The sequence below is a fragment of the Adiantum capillus-veneris genome, chromosome 7, assembly GCF_014529385.1.
Source record: "Adiantum capillus-veneris isolate H3 chromosome 7, ASM1452938v2, whole genome shotgun sequence".
Lineage (NCBI taxonomy): Eukaryota > Viridiplantae > Streptophyta > Polypodiopsida > Polypodiales > Pteridaceae > Adiantum > Adiantum capillus-veneris.
The window spans coordinates 37955856-37981432 of NC_140937.1; the positions used below are offsets into that span (position 1 = coordinate 37955856).

Here is a 25577-nt window from a genome sequence, read left to right on the forward strand (position 1 = left end):
ATGATGGCATAGTGCACGAGGGAGATATGCAGGTATTGCGTACATACTTGCAGTACATGTGCGGTACGTCTGGTGGTGTATGGACTTACACGGGAGTAGGACAGCCGGATGCACACGATCACAGCCAGCCAGTGGGTATCGGTTGAGAGCGGTTTTCTCTCACCTTTTGTAGTCTTTAGACTAGGTTCCCTTGCTTAAAGGCACAATCGCCTTTAAGTGGGAGGTTGTTGGGGTATAGGCGCCTGTGCCTTGCCCGGCCGCCCAGAGTCTGGGCGCCCACTGACTTGTATACCTTATACATAGCATAAGTGTATAGGGGGCTGCTCACTCTTTGAGTCTCCCCACCCACATTGTGTGTGTCTCCTTCTCTCTCTCTCACTCTCTGTCTGTGGTGCTCCCCGATCCCCTTCACGCATGTGTGTCTTGGCCCTTGGCATGACATACAGTGCCGCTTTTCATATAAATATCCTTGTAAGAGGTCTGTTTTAATCTCGTTTCTCCACCGTATGTTCGTTTTTCACCCAAATGGTGACTAAAAATGTTATTTTTGGGTTTACACTATTATAAAGAGTACATTGTTTTTTGAAACGTTGAAAAGCACCAAAAGCTAAAAATAGTGTAAAAAGAAAAAAAGAGTAAAATTTTCTAATATTGAACCACGAATTTCTTTCGTCCACGTCCCAAACTAGGAAACGCACCCGCTTTTCATCGAAAAGCATGAAAAGCTAAAAATAACGCGAAGAGCACTTAAAAAAGCCGATTTTTACAAAATTTAACCATAGCTCTTCGGGACTTGTAGATTAAGGATTCGGCCCTACTTTTCACAAAAAAGCATTGAAAAGCACAAAAATATTTTTTTTTTCAAAAGTTGACCAACTGTCTGCTATTGAAATATGAAAACAACCTTTGCTTTTTGCTTTAAAACCTTACAATATTGCTCAACGAGCATTCTAGAGAAAAAATTTAAGAAGTGTACTTTAAAATCTATTTTTCTCATTTAAAAAAAAAAAAATCCAAAAATTGGGGAAACTTACAATGAGGCGCAAGTTAGCACAGAAGATAAGATTCAATGGTGGTGGAAAATATACAACATGAATGCTATGTTGAGATAGAGTTCATAGGCTACCTAGGAGGAACATGGCTAGGGACACACAGACTAACCCTAGCTTTACTTGAGATCTTGGTTGTCTGTTACACAAAGTTGGCTCTTTATGGGAACAATTAGGTGCCCTTTGTACAAGCGGGGGATTTGCTAGATTTAATCTCCATCAAGAAGTGTTGCTCGCTTTTATCCTTGCAAGTAGAGTTTAACTTGCCCTCCCATTCTCAACTCCTTCAAAATTAGCAAAGATGAAACTGGATGCAAAGTTTCACACGTGATAAGAGGATTGAAGAGTCAATTAAGGTCAAAGGGGGTGAATGATATCTTGAAAAGTGGAAAGCGGATCGAAGTAGATCGTCGCATGCAAATGTTTAGTTAAGGTCGAAGGGTACCGTCAACGATGCCTCCAAGACTGGGTGTTTGGGTTTATGGTATACCCTCACTCATGTTAAACATGTAAAATGACTCTTATGTAAAGTGTACAATTCTTTTTTAAACTCATGGTTTGCGCTTAAGTTTTCTATGTAGGACACGCTTGCAACTTGGTTAACTAGTTTATTTGATTAACAAGCTCCAGAGGGAATGATGGAGTGACATATTACACAATGTATTCACACATAGGCGACATACTGACTCCATCTCTTTGTTATTATGTTAGCCAAAATCTTTGGAGATACCATTCAACAAGTCTATAGGAAAGTATTGAACTTGCACATAGCTAACTTTGACTCTACTACGAAATAGCCAACTCACCCGATAGGTTTCGATGCCTATTGGGAACTCCTTTTTCTTATTATAAAACAAAATTGAGCACACTATCCCCTCCCCTTTTTCTTTCATGACATCTGCCAGATTCCCATTAATACTTTCTTTATATTGCCTCCTCGTAAATTATATTCAATTCATCCCTGAGATTCTCGGGGATTCTCTATCATGCCCCTTAGGAATATGCTACCCTTTCAAACATAGGGTTCTAACGCAAACCGTAAGGGAAACGACCTCCTGAATTACTCCCGTAACCATCTCGTCCAACAGATCTTTGAAGCAACTCAAGCCAAAGAAAGAAACCCACACAACCTCTGCACGTCTCTTGCTTCTTTGCCCATCGCCCTCAATCTCTGCATGGATTGTGCTCGTCTATCCTCGCTCGCCCGCAACTGGTCATATTCCCCTTCAACTTCCCCCTCTTAACTACTTGCTGCATTGCCCGACAACTTCCATTCCCTTTGAAAGGGATCTCGCGTGATTCCCAAATTTTTTTAAAGGATGTCTCCCAGCTGGTACCCTTACTTACTATAGCACTACTACCTTCAAAATGGGCCTCGTGATTTTGTGACTCGGCAAAAGTGCCAACCCTTCGAAAGACTCTATTCGAACGAAGAACAATGATGGAAACCGATGTCAAGTGAGGGGAGTCAACCCAGGCATCAGTGGAGGTACCATGCGGTTCCGGAATGTCTTGTTGCTGCTGAAGCGGAGCGCCTTTGAAGTCTATGTCCAGCGTCATCAGGAAGCCTCTATCACAGCCCTGCATCCGGTAACTTTTCTCACTTCTTCTTTGAATGCATGTCAAACAAAAGCGTACAGTGTACAAGGGATCATCAGATATTTCTTGGCCCAGAACAAGTTATTATCAAAACATATGAGATAAGAGATAGGCGAACATTTTATGATAGGTTCATTTGCAGAACAAGTTATTAGAAGAACATACCAGATAGGTGAACAGTCTATCATGGTTCATTTTTACATAGTGTACTTGAGGAGGGAGAAGAATGTGTTGGCAAATGTGTTGTCTCACAAGCCACAGGTATCTGTTGTTACATCACTGCATCATGAGGACTTTGATGCGACTCGGGAGCCATATGCTACAGACCCACATTTTGGTCAGACCTTTTATAGGGTATAGAGTGGGGAGATTATTCAGGGCATTCTCTCAAGAAAGGTATTTTGATGCGAAAGACGACGTTGTGTGTGACACAGGGTGAGAATGTGGGTACTATGCTCAAATTCTCTACCTTGATTCATCTGCAGACCAATGGACAATCAGAGATTACAAATTATGTGCTTCTAAAAATAAGTCTCAATGCGAGAAGTATTTGCCATTGGTAGAGTTTGCTTCCAATGACATTGTTCACACTTCGACGAAGAAGGCATCATTTGAGATTGTCGAGAATGGCAGAAAGGTTCCGCCTATTTTGTGCACCAAGGGCAAGATATTTCAGGTAGATCACTTTGTATAAGATCTAGAAATTGCATGCACCAAGGTTAAGGAGGCGTTGTGAAAGTCTCAAGAACAACATAAGAAGACAACATTCAAGCATCGGTGCTACTTGCAATTGAAGGAAGATGATTGGGTGCTTCTCAGATTTGAGAAGACATGCCTTAGAAAGAAGAAGGGTAAGGAAAGGCTTTTTCTAAACCTAAGTATGTGATACTATGGGCCCTTCCAGATTATTGAAAAGATCAATGATGTATCCTTTTGATTGAAGTTACCAAGATACTTGGAAGATTAACAATGCTTTGTTAGTCTATTCAGATCTTTCAAGGGTGAAGTTGTAGAGGGAGTTAGAGGAGCAACAAGAGGTAGAAGAAACTAAGGAGATTCTTTTACCTTAGCAGGGCCTAGCACACAATGAAAGGAAAGGAAAGTGAAGGGTAAGCTGGTCCGTAGATATTTGATCAAATTTAGAAATTATCAAGCTCTTGATGCAAAGTGGATGGAAAGAAGGACTTGGTAGATACTCCGCAAATACTAGAACTTTACCTTGATGCCTTTTGGTTTAGCTCTGACTATTTCAAACGTGCATGTCAAATTAACAAATTAAATCTGGTGCAACATGTGCTGTACAAGAGGGGAGCTACTTCACTCCTCTGGCACAGATTTTTGAGAAGAGAATAGACTCAACAAAATTTTATTTGAGATTTTGGGGGCACTGACATGTTGACAGTACTCTATTGGTGATATGTATATAAAAAGTTGACCATAATTTGTGGCATAGTTATTGGGAATGGAGAATGGAAACATACATAAAATGCCATTTCTCATTACAAATATGCATGTGAGGATTAGTGGTGCGAATCCTATAATTAATACTTAAAACTTAATACTTAAGATCAAACTGAGACTCAAGAGACTGAATATGTGTTTGATTGATTGAATGAATGCTTGAAATTGAGTACAACGGGCTTCTTATATAGGAGACGAAGAGACACAAATGAAAAGACATATCTCATGGTGAAGAGACGCGACTTTAGATGTAAAGACACATCCTTTCGGCGAAGAGCTGCAACCATTGGACGAAGAGTCGCAACCGTAGAGCGAAAGGGTGTGACCAGTCGTCGAAGGAGTGTGGCTTTTGGCGAAGAGGCATGTCTCTTGAGCGAAGAGTCGTGACCATCCAAGCGTAGGGGTTCTCCTTGGCATGGCACTTTGCGTATCTGCAACTAGGAATAGATGTAATACTGTAACATAGTCACAATCGTGACATTCGCTCCCATTTAAAATGAGAGCCCGTGTCAAAGAAATGACTTCTGATGTTGATAGAACTTTGGAAAAGCATTGAATATTCGAAAATCTTCAGTCTTTGAGTTATCTGAAATCTTTGTCTTGAACCTTTGCTACTTGCGAGGCCTTTTTGCTTTGACTGCTAAATCCCATGTGATTGCATTATTCAAAGACTTTTTAGAGGAATTTGGCATAATCAGGTTGACTGCAATAAGAGATCGTTCTTCAAAATTCTTCATGTGATGTAAGACTTCTGGTTCAAAATCTTCCAATAAGTGTGAAATAGTTGGTAAGTGGAAATATTCTCAAGGTACTCTTCAGATGGGGAAACTTCAACTTTAGTAATCATTGGAGAGGATTTTGGCTTGAGATTGTAATCATCTTCCAATAATGAATCCCAAAATTCTTCAGAATCATCTTTAGAAACTGTCACTTCATGACTTGCAATTGGTATATCATCATCCAGCAAAGGATCAACGAAAGCATAGTCGTCTTCAGACTCGGAATCTGCAACCATGTCCTTATCTCTGTCTAGTAACGATATAACAAACTTGGACACTCAAGTCTGCAGTTGACGTTTGTACTCCTTTTCCGGCAAATTTGTCCGGAAAAAAATTTGCCCAAATCTTCATTCTTTTCTTTAGTTCTCGTGTCGGATCTTCAACTTTTCTTTGCCTTCCCACTGAGAGATGTTATCTCTGTCAGATTCTTCACCAAAACCCATGTGTAATCTGGGATTTTTAATGGCTTTATGTCCTGTAAGATAGAGCGATGAAGACGGGAGCGCGCCCGATGCGCGATGTATGAAGGGTGGGAGTAGCTAATAAGTCCGAGGTAGGGGCATGAAGTTTCTTTCCAAAAAGCTGTGAAGACGAATCTTTCTGCGCTATGATATCATTGTAACAAACTTGGACACTCCAAGTCAAGAATCTATCGTGACACAACACAACTTCACTTCAAAACAGTTCACAATTGAATTGACATGGCCTGGCAGAGTTCCGTGCCAAGAGGTATTGGCCCCAAAGACCGACACCTCTCTCGGTATTTCTTTTTATATTAATCTTCAAGCAAGGTACAACTCCCGCGGGTGCTCGCTCTCAGACTCTGCGTCCAGATGCTTTGTAGAGGGAGTCCCCTTGGGTTCTTTATAAAGGTTACAAGGGTTGCTGAAAGCAGAGCCCCAAAACCTGCCATAAATGAAGCAAAGGCTTAAAATTAAAGCAAAATCCAAAAGCTGCCCCAAAATATTGCGTTGCCTTTTTTCTGCTTTTTTTCCAATGCAAAATTGGGAATCCGTACAGCTTCTGCTTTTCTCGTACGCTCAACGCTTTTTTTCGGCCGGATTTTATGGGACTGCCACGTTAGCATTTGCAGTGCTAAATTCGGGACTGCTGCCGTGTTAGCTGGGGTGTGTGTGTGGTTTCTCCTGCCCAAATGGTTGCCACTCACTGGTTTGTGACAAACGAAGTATCACTTGGAAAAACTTCTTGCTTGAAATCATCTTTGTCTTCAGCAATTGATGCAGGAGAAGTTAATGAATTCAAAATCCATCAATTAGAATTTCTGCATCTGCATCGAAGATCATATTTGCTTCATAATCCTCTATATCATGTCGTTTGACTAGTATACGTGAGGCTTGAATCACTCGTTCCGCATGATAAAGCCCATGTAAAACCAGTTCACGTCCATCTTTGAACAAATTGATAGTATGTCCTTGAAAGCGAATTGCTGGATCAAATGCTGACCAAGAATCATGTCGTAGTAAGAGAAAGGCATAACTTCGAAATCCAGTTGATCTACATAATTATGAATCTCGATTTGCAAATGTCGAATGTCTCATCACAAGTTAAAATTGATCCATATGCTAATTCCACATGATGTAAGTGAGATGTCTTTTGAGTTGGCAAGCCAAGCTGTTGAACTATTTGAGTGCCTACAAAATTATTAGAGCATTCGTTGTCTACCAAAATGTTGATGGAGTGACCATTGATGGTTCCAAGAAGACTCAAAACTTGCTTTGAAAGAGGCTTCAAAACTGATGAACCACACTGAGCATGCTTCATAAGAATAGTCGTATCTTCTGAGACACGAATTGTATTGACCTTTGATTTTCCTTTATTTTGAGCAGAAGCTGGTTGTTCAGAATTTGATGATGTTTCCTCGTTGGAATTTTGTAACAAACTTGGACACTCCAAGTCAAGAATCAACCGCGACAGCACCAAATAACCACTTCAAAACAATTCACAGATCACAATAGATTTGCACTGGCCCGGCGGAGTTCCGTGCCTAGAGATATTGGCCCCAAAGACTGGCGTCCCTTTCGGTATTTCTTTTTATATTAATCAATCATCAAAGAACAAAAGAGCGGTTAGGGTTTCACTCTCAGACTCTGCGTCCAGATGCCCTGAGAAGTGAGGCCCTCACCACTAATTTAAAGGTTACAAGGGATGCCCAAAAGCAGAGCCCCAAAAGCTTCAAATCAAAAGCAATTGCTCTTTCTCTCTCACAGAGAGTCAAAACATGAAAGCAAAAGCATTCTCTCTCTCTTTCTCATTTAAGTAGAGAAAAAGCGAAATTTGCATCGCTCATCATTTTCCAAATTTTTAAATTTATTTTTAATAAAATTTCAACCTTCGCGATTTTCGGAAATTAGGGTTTCTGGCAAAAATTAGGGTTTGCAGGAATTTTAGGGTTTCTGGCAGAAATTAGGGTTTCTGTTGTCCGCCACGTTATTACTTTGTGACATACCCCCCTCTTGAAAGCATTGTAATCGACCGCGATTACTCCTGCAAAACCGACAAAAGCCATAAACCGTCTTAGCAGACACTGACGGTTAGTACCTACGTACTAGGAACACACATCTAGCACATGTACAAAATTGACAGTCACATCACACGACATCACAGGACATCACCAGACATCACAAGACATCACATGACATTCAACATTCATTCGGATCTTAGACCATGATTTATCGGCAATGTAGCTAGCAATCACATCTAGGTCCAATCGGGACCTCATCGATGTCCGATTGACTAACCCCTATTGCAACCATGTCTATTCGAGATCAATCAGACCAAAATGCTGCAGTCATTTCGGCTATCAGTTCCTGCACTCAAAAGAAGTGAAGAAACAAATTCCTTCACTTTGCCCCGAAAGCGGCAAAGTTTGTACTTTCATTCATTAGATTCGGTGCAGGTCCCACCCCATGTGGTACCAGTTCTGCTTTTCTATCTGCCTTTTTTGCCACATTCCTCAGCTGCTCTCGAACTCTCAGACTTGTCGCCGTCTTTATCATTCTGTTCTTTCTGTGCCTTATCAGGGCACTTTGCGGAAATATGTCCATGTTCCTCGCATCCAAAGCACTTCCCCTCTCTAATGAAGCGAGCTCTCTTCTCAGGAGTAAGCTTGGGTCGTGCATCTTTTTTCTCTAGGTTCCTCTTTTTCTTTCTACTTTCATTCCTAGAAGTCTGTTCGGCTCGTTGTGTCATGGCCTCATCTGTGGGTAGGTCAGACTGCCAGAGTGAATGGCAAAGCCCCGCTTCACATGACTCATCAACTCCTGAACAGAAGCTGACTTCTGTTCCAAGCAGCGATTTCGGATCTCTGTAGGTAGACCCAAGGTAAACCGCTCAATCTGTTCTCTGAACGAGATCTTCTTGAATGAAGAGGCGGGTAGAAAAGAGCTCCAGAATCTTTCACAATAAGAATTCACTGTATCGCTCTTGGTCATCCAGAGATGGTTCCAAGCAGCTCGTATATCTCGCTCAAACTCTTGAGTCAACCAAGAAGAAATAAAAAGCCTCTTGAATTTCAGCCATGTGACTGGCACAGTCTTGCTTAATAGAAGCGTGGACCACCAAGTACTAGCATTCCCCTTAAAGTAAGAGGCAGATCTCCGAATCTTGGAGTGCTCTGAATAGCGTCCTCCCGCGAAAGCGATGTCAAACTGCTGTATAAAAGACAAAGCCTTCGAAGCATCTGAGTATCCTGAAAAGTATCAAACTTGATCGAGTGGCCACCTTCCTTAAACTCTCGGACTTTCTTGCTTTTATCTTCGAGAAAGTCATACTGGTTGGCTTTGTAAAAATTCTTCTTGTTCGCATAAAACTTTCCGTCATCGGAATCTGAGCTGTCTGTAGACGAGTCCTCAGTAGAACTGTCAGTCTCTGGGCGAGATTTAGCCTTCTTTGCCTTTCTCTTGCCCTTTCCAAAGCGTTGCTTCTTGCTTCGCTTTTTACCTTTTCTGTCTTCTTCGCTCGAATCTGAGGAGCTAGAAGCACTGTCAGAAGAAGAAGAAGAAGAACTGGGTAGGTCTTCAAACTTGATGCGCTTCTTCAATTTCTTTGCCTTGTCAAATGTCGACCGACGACCCAAATATCCCGGGAAGTCAGTGTCTTTCTTCTGCTCTTTGCCGTGCTTTTTGGCTTTCTTTTGCGTGTCAAAAAGCTGAGCAATCCGTGCATCAACCACGTTCTCCAGTTCCTTCTCCGTATATTTCTTGGAGGCAGAAGGTTTCTTGAGAGCGGGTTTCGGGAGTGGTGTTGTGGTTCTCTGCCACTCCGTCTGTACCTCTTCCAAAGAGGTCTGGTTCATATATTTTGCCATCTTCGGGTCCTTGGCAAAATTGAGCATCATCTTTGTTGCATCGCCGATCAACTGGCGACGCTCTATCTCTCGCCGCTCCGCCTAAGTAGGCCAAGGCGGGCCATACTCTCTGCCTGAATCTTCGTTGTGATCCCAGCCCGCATCTCCAGATGCAGAGGGAGTCGACTGATCATTGCCTGAAGCCATAGGTGCCGCGAAATTTTTTTTTCGGGGATCGGATTTCCCGTAGAAGAGAAATCGGCCGTGCTCTGATACCACTGTAACAAACTTGGACACTCCAAGTCAAGAATCAACCGCAACAGCACCAAATTACCACTTCAAAACAATTCACAGATCACAATAGATTTGCACTGGCCCGGCGGAGTTCCGTGCCTAGAGATATTGGCCCCAAAGACTGGCGCCCCTTTCGGTATTTCTTTTTATATTAATCAATCATCAAAGTACAAAAGAGCGGTTAGGGTTTCACTCTCAGACTCTGCGTCCAGATGCCCTGAGAAGTGAGGCACTCACCACTAATTTAAAGGTTACAAGGGATGCCCAAAAGCAGAGCCCCAAAAGCTTGAAATCAAAAGCAATTGCTCTCTCTCTCTCACAGAGAGTCAAAACATGAAAGCAAAAGCATTCTCTCTCTCTTTCTCATTTAAGTAGAGAAAAAGCGAAATTTGCGTCGCTCATCATTTTCCAATTTTTTTAATTTTATTTTATAATAAATTTCAGCCTCCGCGATTTTCGGAAATTAGGGTTTCTGGCAAAAATTAGGGTTTGCAGGATTTTTAGGGTTTCTGGCAAAAATTAGGGTTTTTGCTGTCCGCTACGCCATCACTTTGTGACAAATTTCTTTTCAAATGAGATGGATTTGGTCTCTTTGGACAATGATACCATTTATGGTTACCACCGCAAATTGTATATAAGCCATCCTTCTCTGAAGTCGAAGATGCATTTGACGAAGAGCCTTGCTGAGTATTGGAACGCCGATCTTGAGAAAAATCACGTCCTTCCCCACGATCAAGTGGAGCATTTGAAGAAGATCTGCTTTGAGATTGTTGATCTTGAGAGTAGAACCTTGAAGTTGAATAAGGTGTTGTTGCTTGGTGTATGGACTGAGATTGTTGCTGTTGACTTTGGCTATAACTTTCTCTGCAATCACGCCATGGAAAGCGAGCGTTATTTGAAGATCTGTCACCAGAGAGAAAATTCCGTGTAGGGTGCCGATTATCGCAAAGACACTTCACATAGGCAACTGCAGCATCCAAGGTGGTAGGGTTGTATTTGTGCACATTGTCCTTTAGGTTGGGTTCGAGTCTGTCGATGAAGCTGTGAAGTTTATTAGAGGGACTAAGGGTCTCTATCTCTAGAGTTAACCTTTGGAACTCTATGATGTACGCGGCCAAGGAAACTGTTTGGCTCAAGCGGCGAAGAGAGGACCGGGCATGAAAATCCGCATTGGCAGGTTTGAACGCCTTGTGAATAGCACGTTGGAATTTATACCATCTATGGTCACCACCGCAAATTGCACATAAGCCATCCTTCTTTGAAGTCAAAGATGCATTTGACGAAGAGTCTTGTTGAGTATTGGAATGCCGCTCTTGAGAAAAATCACGTTCTTTACCACGATCAAGTGGAGCATTTGAAGAAGATCTGCTTTGAGATTGTTGATCTTGAGAGTAGAACCTTGAAGTTGAATAAGGTGTTGTTGCTTGGTGTCTGAACTGAGATTGTTGCTGCTGACTTTGGCTATAACTTTCTCTGCGATCGTGCTGTGGAAAGCGAGCGTTATTTGAAGATATGTCACCAGGTAGAAAATTACGTGTAGGGTGCCGATTATCGCCAAGACGCTTCACATAGGCAATTGCAGCATCCAAGGTGGTAGGGTTGTATTTGTGCACATTGTCCTTTAGGTTGGGTTCGAGTCTGTCGATGAAGCTGTGAAGTTTATTAGAGGGACTAAGGGTCTCTATCTCCAGAGTTAACCTTTGGAACTCTATGATATACGCGGCCAAGGAACCTGTTTGGCTGAGGCGGCGAAGAGAGAACCGGGCATGAAAATCCGCATTGACAGGTTCGAATGCCTTGCGAATAGCACACTGGAATTTATCCCAAGAAGGTGTGTGTTTACCATCAGCAACCCGTCGTTACCACCAAAGAAATACTGTGTCCTTGAGCACAGAACTAGCAAGTGCAACTTTTTAACTCTCGACCAAATCTGTGTTTGATAAGTAAACCTCCATTTTGAACAGCCATCGGTCCAACACGCGCTTGTCGCAGCGACCATTATACGATTTCGGCAATTTAACATTAAGCTTCTTCTTTTGTGTAGCATTAATTATTTTATAAAGTGTAACATACTCGGACACTCCAAGTCAAGATTCTACCTATCACGTGACACATCCCAACCCTATGTGTCCGTGGACAAGCTACACCACAGTAGGGTTCAGTCCGTTCAGTCAAGTCTAGATTAGCAGTGATCTGGCACTTTTGTGAGTCTATTCGTAGACCGTGCATGCCCAGCCACTTAGCATAGATGCATATCCTCCGGTTGCACATAGCATGATCATCGAAATTCCCATCAGAATCCATTAGCATCAGTTAGGGGAATTTTCCAGTGCATTTAGCTTATTTTCCTATTTTTGGTTATTTTCACTTATTATTTTTGAGTGACTTTCCTACAAAAGTAGGTAGGGCAATTTAGCTAAGTTAATATATAAGCAAACCCAAGTTAGCACTTTCTGGCAGAAGAGGCAGTAGGAGCTTCCCGCTCAATAGGCAACTTCTCAGTAGTACCCCCTCAGACCATCCCTGGCGGTTTTGCATCTTCAACCATCCCTGGCGTTTTGCATCTACACCTCAGCCTTACGTTTTTGACCATCAGCAGATCAGCCATCACTTTGGCGTTTCTCCCCTACAGCAAACCATCGCCCTCAAGCATCTCAGATCAGCGTTTTGACACCAGCAGCATCTCAGCCTATTAGCGTTTTTGTGCCTCCACAGCCCCAGCGTTTTTGGCAAGGAAAAGGACAGCCCAGCGTTAGTGAAATTCAGCCAGACCGCATCAGATCTGCCTCAGCATTGTAGCGTTTTCCTCAGCTTGAAGACATCAGCCTTAGAGCGTTTTTCAGCAGGTACGAACAAGCATGAAAACGCAGCCTGACAGGTATTTAACCTCAGCGTTTTTGCCATCAGCCTGAGCCCCGACGACCCCATCATTTTCAGCCATGAAAACAGCCAGAAAACAGCCATTTTCAGCCACCAAGACAACCCCGAACTCAGCCAATAGAAGATCACAGATTTAGCCTAAGTCGTCGTCATCACCGTCGTCGTCATCGGCATAGTCACGTTGCATCAGTCCCTTGCATTCGCATTGTACACTTTTGTGCAATCAAGTAGACCACTCTCGCCGACGAGAGTGGGGCCTTCGGAGGAGGGTTTTACAACCTCTCGGGTGTCGTATCTCTTCTCTCTCCTTCTCTCAGTCTCATTCACTTGCACGCACAATATCCACTCACTTTGTTCGTGACCATAGCACTCTACAAGACGGAAAGCTCTCTCTTTCCCTAAGAACTAAAAGGAACCTTGAGCAATAAGGATCACTAATCTTCAGAAAATACAACATTCATTCTGCTGCACCTTACATTGGTATCAGAGCTTTGGAAGTGTTTTGCATTACTCAAGGAAAGAACCACAAGAACCACAAGAATTTTTTTGCTTATTGTGATCGCATGAACCCAAGTTTACCTTGGGGGTAGCGATTCCTAATCGTGTTTTGTTGAAGAGTGACAGGAATCCCAAGAAAGAAGGGCTTGTCCAGCCTCCCCTTGTGTCTTTTTTCACTCATTGAGAGCGGACCGTGCACTTAGCGGCCGACCAATCGACGTGAGGTGGGAAAAAGCAACCTTGGTGTGAGCGCAAGGCCGCCAAGGGGTGCGCCCCGCAGAAAAGAGTAGAACTCGGGTGAAGAGAAGATCCTTCTCAACGCGTTTTGCAAGCGAAAGAAAACTTCAAGAACCTCAAGGACCCCAAGAACCCAAGACCCTCAAGACTCAAGAACCTCAAGAACCCACGATTCTCACGAATCAAGGACCTCAAGAACCTCAAGACCCTCAAGAACTCAAGTTCCTCGCGAGCTTAAGACCCCAAGATTATAGTGCATGGTCGTCATCCGAAGCGGAATGGATACTTAGCATACAAGTGATGAGCATGAGAGAGGCGACGAAGACTCGTCATCACCTGGAGATGATTTCTTCAACCCTCCCCCTTCGCCATCTACGTCAAACCCTATGGAGGCAGTGGTCAAGCAGATGATGGCTATGATGGATAGACAAGAACCAAATCGCCTTGCTCTTGCCGCAAAACAAGAAGAAAATCGACTTGCTTTCGAACGCGAGCGCGATGAACGAGAGGCTCAAAGGGAGATTCGTCATCAAGAATTTATTTCCCACATCCTAGCCTGAAAGAACCACCCAAAGATTGTGGAAGTTCGTCAAGTGGCGCAAGCCACGATGCGGATTCCAACCATCCGGTCACAGGAAAGTTGACTTTCAGTAAGTATGACGGTAAGATGGATGCTACAATTATTCATTCTTGGTTGCATCAATTTAATGCTTATTTTGCGACAACTAAGAAGACAGGAAATAGCAAAGTTTTGACGGCAGCTATGTACCTTGCCGATGATGCCATCAATTGGTACCACTCATGGCAAGAGGCACAGCTAGCTGCGCACCTAGAGGTAGCCGACGATTTCACGCCCCTCTTTTAGTTGGGCTGATTTCCAAGACAAGCTCAAGGCGCGGTTTATGCCGCCTCAGTACCTTGCATGATTGAAGGACGATTGGCGCGCTCTCAAGCAAAATGGTATGTCGGTTATGTCTTTTTCTAATCGTGTTTTGCAGCTAGGTATCCAACTACGCATGTCGGATGATGAGCGCAAAGAGGCTTTTCTCTTTGGATTGGACGAGTATATCAAGTACGATGTCGAGGTATTCGATCCAATCGATCTCAACAAGGCAGTAGCGATTGCTCTCGCATAGGAGATGAAGCACAACAAGGGAAAGCCTAAGGAGAATAAGACTTTCACAAGTACCTCGCAGACTTCTCAGAACCCTCAGAACGGTAAGAATGATAACTCTTCTAACCAATCTACCAACAGTATCTCATCAAAGAATTCTTCCAATGAATCTAAGGGTAAGGCTAACACAATTGCTAAACCTAAGCTTACTCCAGATGAAAAGGTAGCACAAGGAATTGTAGGAGGTTACATCACTTCGGAAGAACAAAGCACTTATTCTAAGGAAGGTCGTTGTTTTCATTGTCACATTAAAGGTCACATAAAAAGAACATGTCCTAAGCTTGAATCGAATGAATCTAAAGAACCCACAGCACCCACTACATCTGTCAATGCAATGAATGATAACACGATTGTGCCCACAGTTTCTCAGGACCCTCCCATTGATGATTCTCTTATTAAATGTTATGGTCGTACGTCGGGGCACCATTTTGTCATATTGTTTGACTCAGGTAGTATGCATGATGTGATGAGTTCCTCTCTTGTTGAGAGAGCCCGCCTCGAAGTTAGTCCGAGATCTCCTATCGAGGTCTCTGGCTTTCGTCCCGGTATGGACGCTCTCATCACGGAGGAGTGCCTTGATGTGTTGTTTGCAATTCAACAGACTGCCTTTACTAGAAGATTTGTTGTTTCTCCTCTCTCAGGATGTGATATGATTTTGGGCATTCGATGGTTTCGTGAGACTAACACTCTCATTGATTTTGAGGCTAACACTTTAACTCTCAATGCCAAAAGTGATTCTCCTACTGTCTTTCATGGAGTGGACATTGCTCCTTCTCCATCTCTCATTGCTAATATGCAGGACAAGGTTGAAAGGATTCGGGATACGGAGATTCTCTCAATCTCTTTTTCTCCACAGCATGACACACAAGATTTGCATGATTATGAGAAGCATGATGATTTGAAGGATAATGATTTGTATGATGATTTGGATGATAATGACAAGCATGATGAGCTGCATGAGGATGATGTGTTAGTTGATGCTTTTTCTAACGAAGCTAACCTCGTTATAGAATCGATCAATCACCAAGAATCGATCTTGGCTTTCGAGTCGAGGTCCAAAGAACCCCCACACGACAATTCGATCATTCAGGACGAACCGATCTTGGCTCTCGAGCCTTGGTCCAAAGAACCATCATAGGAAGTATTGTGTGTTCGCATGATTGATAAACACGCATTGTTCGAGTGTTTCATTCGTGAAGGTTTCCCGTATTTTAGTCAATATCGTTATGTGATCCCTTTTCTTAGGCATGACATATTGCATGTTGAGCACGTTTCTCTCATGGATGAGCACGAATGTATGCGGATTGTTCATGAAAAGCTGAAAAGTTTGTATGTAAGGAAGTCACATTCCATGTCTCTTCCTTGGCATGATAGTCTCTGAACGAGCAAATGATTGTATGAGCACCAAACATGGGCATTTCCATTGTGATTTGCCACAGTTGATTGATTTCGATCAAACAGAAAAGATTCGAGCACATTGTTTGCATGTGTTTGATGAACGGGTTGTCACTCCGTCTCTATGTTCATCGACATTGCATACACAGTCTTTAGACAAGACAAGATTTTTTTCCTTCACTTAACATGGAATGGGTATGTTCATGGTTTTGTGTTGGAGATGGTTTCAGGAATTTTCAGCCATGGAGATTCTTGAAGACGACAGAAGCAGGACTCGAGACGAAGTTGATGCAAGAAAGGAGATTCAGAAGACTTTGTATCGCTTTCGACGCGGCCCAAAGAAGCAAGCGTTGCAGATCAAGCATTAATATAAAAATAAATACCGAAAGGGGCGCCAAACTTTGGGGCCAATACCTCTGGGCACGGAACTACGGTCACAAACTGGTGGCATGGCAGTAGGCCCCCGGACAAGCACACTGCTGACGTGGCAACAGTCTCTGTAAAACGCGCCGACATGTTGACACGGCAGGTTGTACGGACGTCCGCATTTTACACTGTTGGGCTGCCGTATGGAATCTTCGCAATTTGCAGCGCAAAAAGCGGAGTGTACGGATTTTCCAAAATAGCGTTGGTTGATTTTAGCAGCTTTTGGGCCTATTGCTTTTCAAGATTCAAAGCTTTTGAATTTAACTGCATTTGGGGCTCTGCTTTTGGGCATCCCTTGTACCTTTAAAATAAGTGGGCAGGGCTCCACTTCTCAGAGAATTTGGACGCAGAGTCTGAGAGTGAGCACCTGCCCGCTCTTTTGTACTTTGAACACAGATTAATACAAAAAGAAATACCGAAAGGGGTGCCAATCTTTGGGGCCAATACCTCTAGGCACGGAACTACGCCGGGCCGTGTCGACCTAATTGTGAACTGTGAACTGTTTAGAAGTGAATCTCTGTTGTGTCGCGGTAGAATCTTGACTTGGGGTGTCCAAGTTTGTTACAGTAGTATCAGAGCGCGGTCGATTTCTCTTCTACCGGGAAATCCGATCCTTTTCTCGCGACACTTATAAATTCCAACAGAAATCAGTCGACTTCTTCTACAGCTGCGAATGCGGGAGGAGATCACGGAGAAGATTCTCATGAGCAATCAAAGGAAGAGTACGGCCCACCTCGGCCTACTCAGATAGAGATTGAAGAGATGGAACGTTGCCGGTTGGTTGACGAGGCAACAAAGCAAATGATTAAAATTGCGAAGGATCCAAAATTTGCAAATTTTTTGACTCGGCAATCCCTCGCAAAAGTACACACCCAGTGGCAAAAGGCCACAAAACCACCCATCAAACCGGCAATCAAGAAACCTTCTTCTCCGAGGATGTTTACAGAGCAAGAATTACAAGAGGTGGTTCAGACACAGATTAGCTTGCTTTTGGACGCAAACAACAAATCCAAAAAGCATAAGAAAGGAACTGATTTCCCCAGTTATTTGGGTCGTCAATCTTTCTTTGCATCGGCAAGAAAGCAGAAGAAGCGTGTACGATTTGAAGGACTACCAAGTTCTTCTTCTTCTTTTGATAGTTCTTCTAGCTCTTTTGACTCGAGCGAAGAAGACAGAAAAGGTAAAAAGCAAAGCTTCGAGAAGGGCAAGAAAAAGGCAAAGAAGCCTAAATTTCGCCCAATTTCTGACAATTCTACTGAGGACTCATCCTCAGACAGTTTGGACTCCAACGATCACATGTTTTATGCAAAGAAGAAGCATTTCATAAAGCCAACTAGTATGACTTCCTCGAAGATAAAAGCGAGAAAGTAAGAGAATTCAAAGAAGGTGGACAATCAATTAAGTTTGACTCTTTTTCTTGATTTCGAGATGCTCCGAGGGCTTTGGCCTTCATACAACAGTTTGACATAGCTTTCTTTGGAGGGCATTACTCAGAGCACTCCAAGATTCGGACCTATCATTGGCAAACTTCGGTTGCATTGTCAAGGGTATTTGGGGCACGAGGACTTCTACATAATGCCCTTGGAAGGTTGTGATGTCCTCCTTGGAGTCCCTTGGTACCACTAGAACAACGCCGTGGTCGATTATCAGGCGAAGAAAGCGACATTGACAAATGAAAAGGGTCGAAAAATTGTACTTGATGTGAAATTGAAGGGCGAGTCTGTCCCTATTGTATCGACTTCGGCCGTTTGGAAATTAATGAAAACTAATCTGTTTGTTTACTCGATCTTTTTGAAAGAGTTAAATGATGAACACAGGATAAATATGTCTGAACTTGATAAAGAACGCCAAGGTTTTCTCCACACTCATGCCGATTGCTTTTTTGAGGGCCTACGAGGCGAGTTGCCACCATCTCGTCCTGAGGATCATACTATTGATCTGATACCTGGAAGCACACCACCGAACCGGCCACCTTACCATGTGAGCCGAGCCCAGAATGAAGAGATAATGAACCAAGTGAAAGACCTCTTGGAAAAGGGTCTTATCCAGCCGAGTATTTCACCCTACTGCTCTCCGGTGTTGTTGGTTTTAAAGAAAGACGGATCTTGGAGAATGTGCATTGATTATAGAGTTCTCGATAAAATCACCATCAAGAACAGATTTCCGATTCCGAGGATCGATGATATTCTTGACAGATTACAAGGATCCTCTTGTTTCAGCAGGATCGATTTGAAAAGCGGACATCATCAGATCCGAATCACGCCCGGAGATGTCTATAAGACAGCTTTTCGGACGAGCTTTGGTTTATATGAATTTTTGGTGATGCCTTTTGGCCTTACCAATGCTCCAGCGACTTTTAACCAAATGATGGACAGGATTTTCAGAGAGTACAGATCTTTTGTTGGCACTTTCTTTGATGACATTATAGTCTTCTCCAAGGATGAGGCAGAACATAGACAACATCTGCTACATGTCTTTCAGGCATTGTAAGATCACAAGTTGGTGATCAATGCGAAGAAGAGTGAATTTTTTCTTATCGGAGATGCACTTTTTGGCACACATCGTCTCAGCAGCAAAAGTACAGATGGACCCGGCCAAGATTGAGACTATACGTGATTGGCCCGACTTGAAGAATGTCCATGAAGTTAGAAGCTTTTTGGGCTTATGTTCTTATTACCGGTGGTTCATTAGAAAGTTTGCAGAGGTTGCTTCCCCTTTGCATATCTTGACAGAGAAAGGAGTCCCTTTCTCATGGGGACCCACAAAGGTGACTGCCTTTCAGACTTTGAAAGAGAAATTGACTACAAGACCAGTTTTGACTTTGCCGGATTTGCAAAAGTCATTCGAAGTATATAGTGATGCTTGTGGTCGTAGTCAGGGTGCGGTCTTAATGCAAGAAGGCCATGTCATTGCCTATGAGAGCCGATTGTTTTCAAGGCCAGAATTGACAACAGAGATTTATGAGAAAGAGCTTTTGTTGGTTATCCATGCTCTTACTCACTGGCGACATTACCTACTCGGCGCCAATTTTACGGTCTTCACTGATCATCAGAGTTTACACTACTTGTCACAGAAGCAGCTATCGGAAAAGCAAATACGATGGGCAAACGTCTTGTCACAGTTTCACTTCCAGATTGTCCATGTGCAAGGACAAAAGAATTTGGTGGCAAATGCTTTGTCTCGGAAGCCGTTAGTCTTGGCTATTTCCGCGATTCATCATAGAAGCTTCGAGGACATGGTCGATCAGCACGCCACAGATCCAGATTTTTCAGATGTATTCAATCGAATACAGAATGGGGAGGTGGTAGCGGGATATTCCATTCGGAATGGCTACTTGATGGAGAAAATCATGTTGTGCGTTACACAGCCGTTGAGGAAAAAGGTTCTAACCGAATGCCACTGTCCACCATTTACGGGTCACCGCAGCATTGATATCACCTTGAAAGGTGTGGAGCGTTACTTCTTTTGGCCGAGACTCAAGAAGGATGTGGACGATTTTGTACGCAGTTGCTTGGTATATCAGAAGGTCAAGTTTGATAGGCATAAAGCACAGGGATTGTTACAACCTTTACCCATTCTCATCCGCCCCTGGGAAAGTATTGCTATGGTTTCATTTTTTTCTCCCGAAGACACAGAGTGGGCACGATGGTATCTGGACTTTTACTGACAGATTTAGCAAGCTGGCTCATTTCATTCTAGTGAAGAAAACAGACAAGCCAAATCATTTAGCGAGATTGTTCATTGCCCAGATATTCAGATTACATGGCATGCCTTAGACAATAGTCTCTGACAGAGATCCCCACTTCACGAGTTTGTTTTGGAAGGCTATTTGGAAGAACATTGGCACTTGGTTGCAGTTCTCATCATCTTTCCACCCACAGACAGATGGGCAATCTAAGATTGCAAATTCAGTTGTACTGGATTTATTGAAGTCTTACATTTCTGATAAAAAGACTCAATGGGAAAAGTTTTTGCCCTTGGTGGAATTTGCCTACAATAACACGATCCACTCTTCGACGGGGAAGGCGCCATTTGAGATTATTGAAGGTGCTACGAAGGTTCCACCCTTCTTAAGAACGAATGATCAGATTTTTGAAGCTGACCACTACACGAGGACTTGGACACTGCTTTTGCCAAGGTCCGGGAGGCTTTAGCAAAATCTCTGGAAAGACGCAAGAAGGGAGCAGATCAACACCGTTGCGATTTGAAATTAAAGGAAGACGATTGGGTGCTCTTACGTTTTGAGAAGGCGCGCCGAAGAAGAAAAAGGGAAAAAAGCGGCTTTTTCCAAAGCTTAGCATGAGATCCTATGGACCTTTCCACATAAAAGAAAAGACAAATGATGTCTCCTTTATATTGAAACAGCACAATACTTGGAGAATTCACAATGCTTTTCATGTGAGTCTCTTGAATCCTTTTATACGCGATGTGCCCGATGATGGGGAGCCAGATGAGCAAACCGAAGTGGAGGAAAGTGAGGAGATACTCGTTCCAGAACAGATATTGGCACATAAAGATAGAAAGATTAAAGGTGAAGTGATTAGGCAGTTCTTGGTTAAATTCAAGAACTATCTTGCATTGGATACGAAGTGGATGGAGGAGGACCTAGCAGATACTCCTCAAATTGTGGAACTTTACCTTGAAGCATTCGGTTTAGCATAGTCTATTCCGATAGAACCCCGATTTCAGCATGGGTGAATCTAGTGCAGTGGGCATGTACAAGAGGGGAGTCACTCCGCTCCTTTGTCAATAGATTACCCCGATTTTTGATTTAGAGTCATTGATGTCCCTTTGGTTTTCAGGGATACTACTGGGCTGACAGTATTTTTTTTTTTCCGAGAAAAAGATCCTTCTATTAGTTAATGAAACTGCCCATAGGGCTACAACCACCTCTACAAGAGAGGGCTACAACAATCATGATGGGGAGACTCTCCCAATGAAAAAACAGAATATGTACAATGAGGCTAAATCAAGAAATGGAAGCAGGGAAAAGCCACACAGGTGGACGGTAATGCCATCTGAGTACCAGAGTCAAAGGAAAGCCTCTCTGCGCTCCCGCATGCAGTCAGAGCTTCCCTGGAGTCTCTCGAGCTGTCCTCTGAGAGTATGGATCAGCACTAGCCAAAGATCGTGAATTGTCTCTGCCGGTGGTACAAGGCGAGCCTTGAAGATACGGAAACAGCGGGCTTGCCAACTGAACCAAAGTGTTAGGCCACTGATGAGCTCCCAGCACTCCTCTCTCTCACTGCACCACTCCTGTGGAGTAAGCTCTGTGGCAGGCTGGAGTGTAGGTCGACCCCCCTGCATCACTATCATCCTACTGGTGGAAGATAGCTCAAACTGAAGTGTCTGGCCCGTGAGAGTGGACCAAGCAACTACCCCCAAGTGTATTGTCGAGCTGTGGAAAGAGTTGGCACCAGCCGAAGAACCCGAAGCCACACCTACTGTGCCAAAGGACAGTCCCAAAGACAGTGGCACTGGCTCTCCACAAGATGGTCACAAGTTGCACATGCTGTAGAGAGACCACTATGTACCAGCCAGCTCCCAACTGTTGTAGCTCTGTGTGCAACCAGCCATTGGAACAAAGTGACTCGTCTCAGCTGTCTGGAGTCCCACAACCTCTCCCAAAAAGCTGCCAAGAACTCAGTTGTGAGACCCTCCTCCTGCCAATGAGATGCTACAGCAGGACGAGCCTCTCTCTGTGCTGCCAATATGTGACATCCCAGTCGAGCTGTGTACTGAAAGAAAGGGACACATGGATGGTCTGCAGAGGAGAAACGGTCCCTCCAAAGCCACTCTCCAAGATCCCATTGTACACGTGCCAGTGGATAGCTCCTCCCAAGCCCACAGTCTCCAGTGGCCAGACTCAAGAGCTGTTGGGTCGAGATCTATGACACAAGTCCTCCCATGAATGCCCACCACTCGAATCCTTTGAAAACAGCACTCTGCAACCTACGAGGCCTCTATTGCAACTCGGTGTAAGCGTCCCTCACCCTGTAGCTCGAAAAACAGGGAGGGTACAGTCTCTGAGCAAGCCCGAACTGAGATGAGAACCTCTGGTCGTGTGAAGGCTCCCATCCATCTGCGCGCTGCTGACTCGAGAGGTGTAAGCCACTCAGCTTGTACTGCCTCTGAGATGTCCTAACACATGCTCTGCACCCCTCTCATGCCCTGTAGAGCTGAAAGCCCTGAAGCTCCTCTGACAAGCCTGAAAACTGTAACCAGTCACCTAAAGAGAGTGCTAGACCCTCTGCCATGGGACCCCAAGAAACATGAAGCCGACTACCAACCAAGTGGCCTCTCTGAGTACTAACCATGGGGTTCCAAACAAGGGGTTGTCTTAGGCGCTCCTCCGTGCAAGAAGGCTGACGTTGCTCTAGGCCTCGCCGCAGTTGTCACGCCCTGACCAAAGGAAGTTCCTGATCAGCCTCTCTTCCTGGCTGATACAAGAACTCGAGAAGATCCAGCAAGAGGTGATGTACCACATAGTAGCCAACAACACATGGTTGGCCACTACAACTCTGTCTACCAGAGAAAGTCGTGCAGAGCTCCAATGTAACAACTTCCTCCTGATAGACAGGAGGAGGGGAGCAATTTGGTGCTCGGGAGACAAGTCCAAACCAACCTGATAGCCCAAGTACCGAACTGCAGTCCCTGGGGAAATCCACCTGAAACCCTCACCTGGCATCCAATCAGGCATAGGAGCACTACCAATCGAGAAAGCCATTGTCTTCTCCAGTTGATCAATGCTCCCGATGCACAACAGAAAGTCTCAACAGCCTACTACCACCTGTGAAGGTTGGCCTCCTGGCCATCCAAGTACAAGGCTGAAGTGGTCAGCAAACTCAGCGTCCAATAGCTCATCTCCCCGAATAGGAAGTGCTAAGCCACGTAAACCAACCTGCTGTGAAACCAAAAACGTGCTCATCGCCTCAGCATAGAACAGAAAGAGGAAGGGGGCAAGAGGGCAACCCTGTCTGACCGAACGTGTAAGCATGAAACGATCACCTCTACCTCCAGACAAAAGAACCTGACTGTGTGCCCGTCTGTACAAAGCTGACACCCCCTTGATCCAAGCATCTCAGAAGCCCATCCTGAGTAGAGTGCCCTCCAGAAAGTCCCAGTCAACTCTGTCGTAGGCCTTCTCAAAATCGAGAAGAAGAATTACCAGATCCTCACCACAGAGCCACGCTAGGGCAGAAGCCTCTCAAAAAGTAAAGATGCTGTCAAGGATACTACGTTCCTTGACAAAACCTATCTGAGTCCCATGTATGATGCTCTCTAGAAGTGGCTGAATCCTCAAACTCAGAGCCTTGGCAAGAATTTTGTAGGTTGAGTTGAGGATGGTGATGGGACGCCACTATCGAATCTCATCCAAGGAGCCACCCTCCTTGGAAATGAAGTAGATCAGGCCCTCACTCATGCTGTCAGGCATCTCTCCTGCGTGCAGGATATACAGAAAAGCACTGCAGAAATCTGGGCCAAGCAAGTCCCAATACTCCAAGAAAAAACTGGGAGTCAAGCCATCCTCAACTGGACAGCTACCACGAGGGAGTGCGCTAAGAGCCGTGTGTAGCTCCTCTAGCTGCAGAGGCAGCTCAAGCCTCTGGCGCATCTCCTCAGTCACAAGACAAGGCATATGTGCCCACACCTGCTCTCTGCATGCATCCTGACGCTCTAACTGAGGCTCTGCAGACAGTAAATCACGGTAGAAATCAGTGGCAACTGTATGCATGTCCTCTAGCTTTGAAGCAACTGACCTATCGGGCCTCCTCAACTGACTGACCTTGGCATGCGAATGCCGAGGTCCCACTGCCTCAAAGAAAGCGCCTATCACTCTGTCACCCACCCGGGTCCACTGAGATGCCTATCGATCGAAAGCAAACTCATGGCGCCTCTCCTCTGTGCTGACAAGCTCCTTGCGAGCCTGCTGTAACTGCTCCTCCAACCAAGGACTGGCTGGATGTTGCTCATGCATCCTCTGCAAGGAAGCAACGCCCCGTCAGAGCCGCTGCTCCTCCTCTCTCGCTGCAGCCAGGCGAGCCGAAGACTCCTGGTAAAAGAGTCGACTAAGTTGAGCAAGTCCTGCAGCCACTCTGTTAGCAGGAGAATCCTGCATGTCTAAGCTCTCTGTCCAAAGAGCCTCCACTCGCTCTCTAAGCGGCGCTGAGTCCAGCAAGACCCTCTCAGCGATGCGAAGCATCGTGCTCCCCCTCCTCTGTCTATCAGTCACTGTAAGAGTCGACTAAGTTGAGCAAGTCCTGCACCCACTCTGTTAGCAGGAGAATCCTGCATGTCTAAGCTCTCTGTCCAAAGAGCCTCCACTCGCTCTCTAAGCGGCGTTGAGTCCAGCAAGACCCTCTCAGCGATGCGAAGCATCGTGCTCCCCCTCCTCTGTCTATCAGTCACTGTAAGGATCATTGGAGCATGGTCTGAAAAGAAAGTCCCTGCCAAAATGCCAACTGTCCCACCCAAGTCACAAAAGTAGTCACTAGTGTAGAAGCGATCTATCCGAGATAGATTCGCGCCTCCCACTCTGCGGTCCGAGCGAGAGAAGGCCAGGCTGTCTCGGGGCCTCACAAAACTGGAATGTTGCCACACATTTGTAACCCGTAGTCGTACAAAACCTCTCCCAAGCTGCTAGCTCAACTCCATGCACAGTAGTATGGCTACCACCAATCTTGTCAGAGGGTTCTTCCAACATGTTGAAGTCACCCCTATACACCATTGCTCTGCTTGTGGCAGAGACTCAACAATCTGAGACCAAAATTCTGCACTGCACTTGCCACATTGGGTGCATAGATATTCAGGAAGCCCACGAGACAACCCTGAACCCGCATAGTGATCCACTGAGCCCTGCCTGGCACAATAATCCCTCTGCCCACAATGGCCTGCTGCAAAGAATCTGCAACAGTCATACATACCCCGCCCTGGATGCCTTCCAAGTCCAAATGCAGCTGACCAAAAAGTCTTATACCGTCCACGCAAAAGCTGACCACAGCGTCTAATACGGCTCTCACACAGATGATGCTCCCGTAGCATAAGAAGGTCAATCTCTCCTCCCACGAGGCATCACTGAAGCTCCTGACGCAATTGGCCCCTCTGACACTGAAACTGGGGCCCACCTAGTCCCTGTACATTCCATGAGACGATCCTCATGGGGAGCGAGAGAGAACTGATGCTGCCGCAGCAGCTAACCGTGCTATCTTCGAGTTAGGCTTGGATGGGGAGTAATCCGCATTCGAGCGTCCTCGAGATAGGCGTGACTGCAAAGAAAGTCCAACTCAAGCCCAAGAAGACCGAGCCGTGCGTAAAGCAGCCTCCTCTGTCTAGGAGTCCTCATGTATGTGTACATAGCATGGCGGGCTCTGCGTGTCAGCAAAAAAGTGAACCACAATGTGTCTACATCCTACTGCGTCTAGAGGTGTCACAACAAACTTGGCCAATGGCCAAAGAGTCTGAAGCATGTCTGTAACTCC

The 25577-nt window shown here is 44.7% G+C and overlaps 1 protein-coding gene across 1 annotated transcript in view; it reads left to right on the plus strand.

Annotated features, from left to right (window-relative positions):
• Positions 1–2431: 2431 nt before the first annotated feature.
• Positions 2432–25577, plus strand: part of NADK3 (NAD(H) kinase 3) — a 61907-nt gene continuing 38761 nt past the window's right edge. The window contains exon 1 of the mRNA XM_086517181.1: positions 2432–2639. Coding sequence (XP_086373307.1) covers positions 2544–2639 — 96 coding nt within the window. The 5' untranslated portion in view covers positions 2432–2543. The remainder of the gene's footprint in view (positions 2640–25577) is intronic.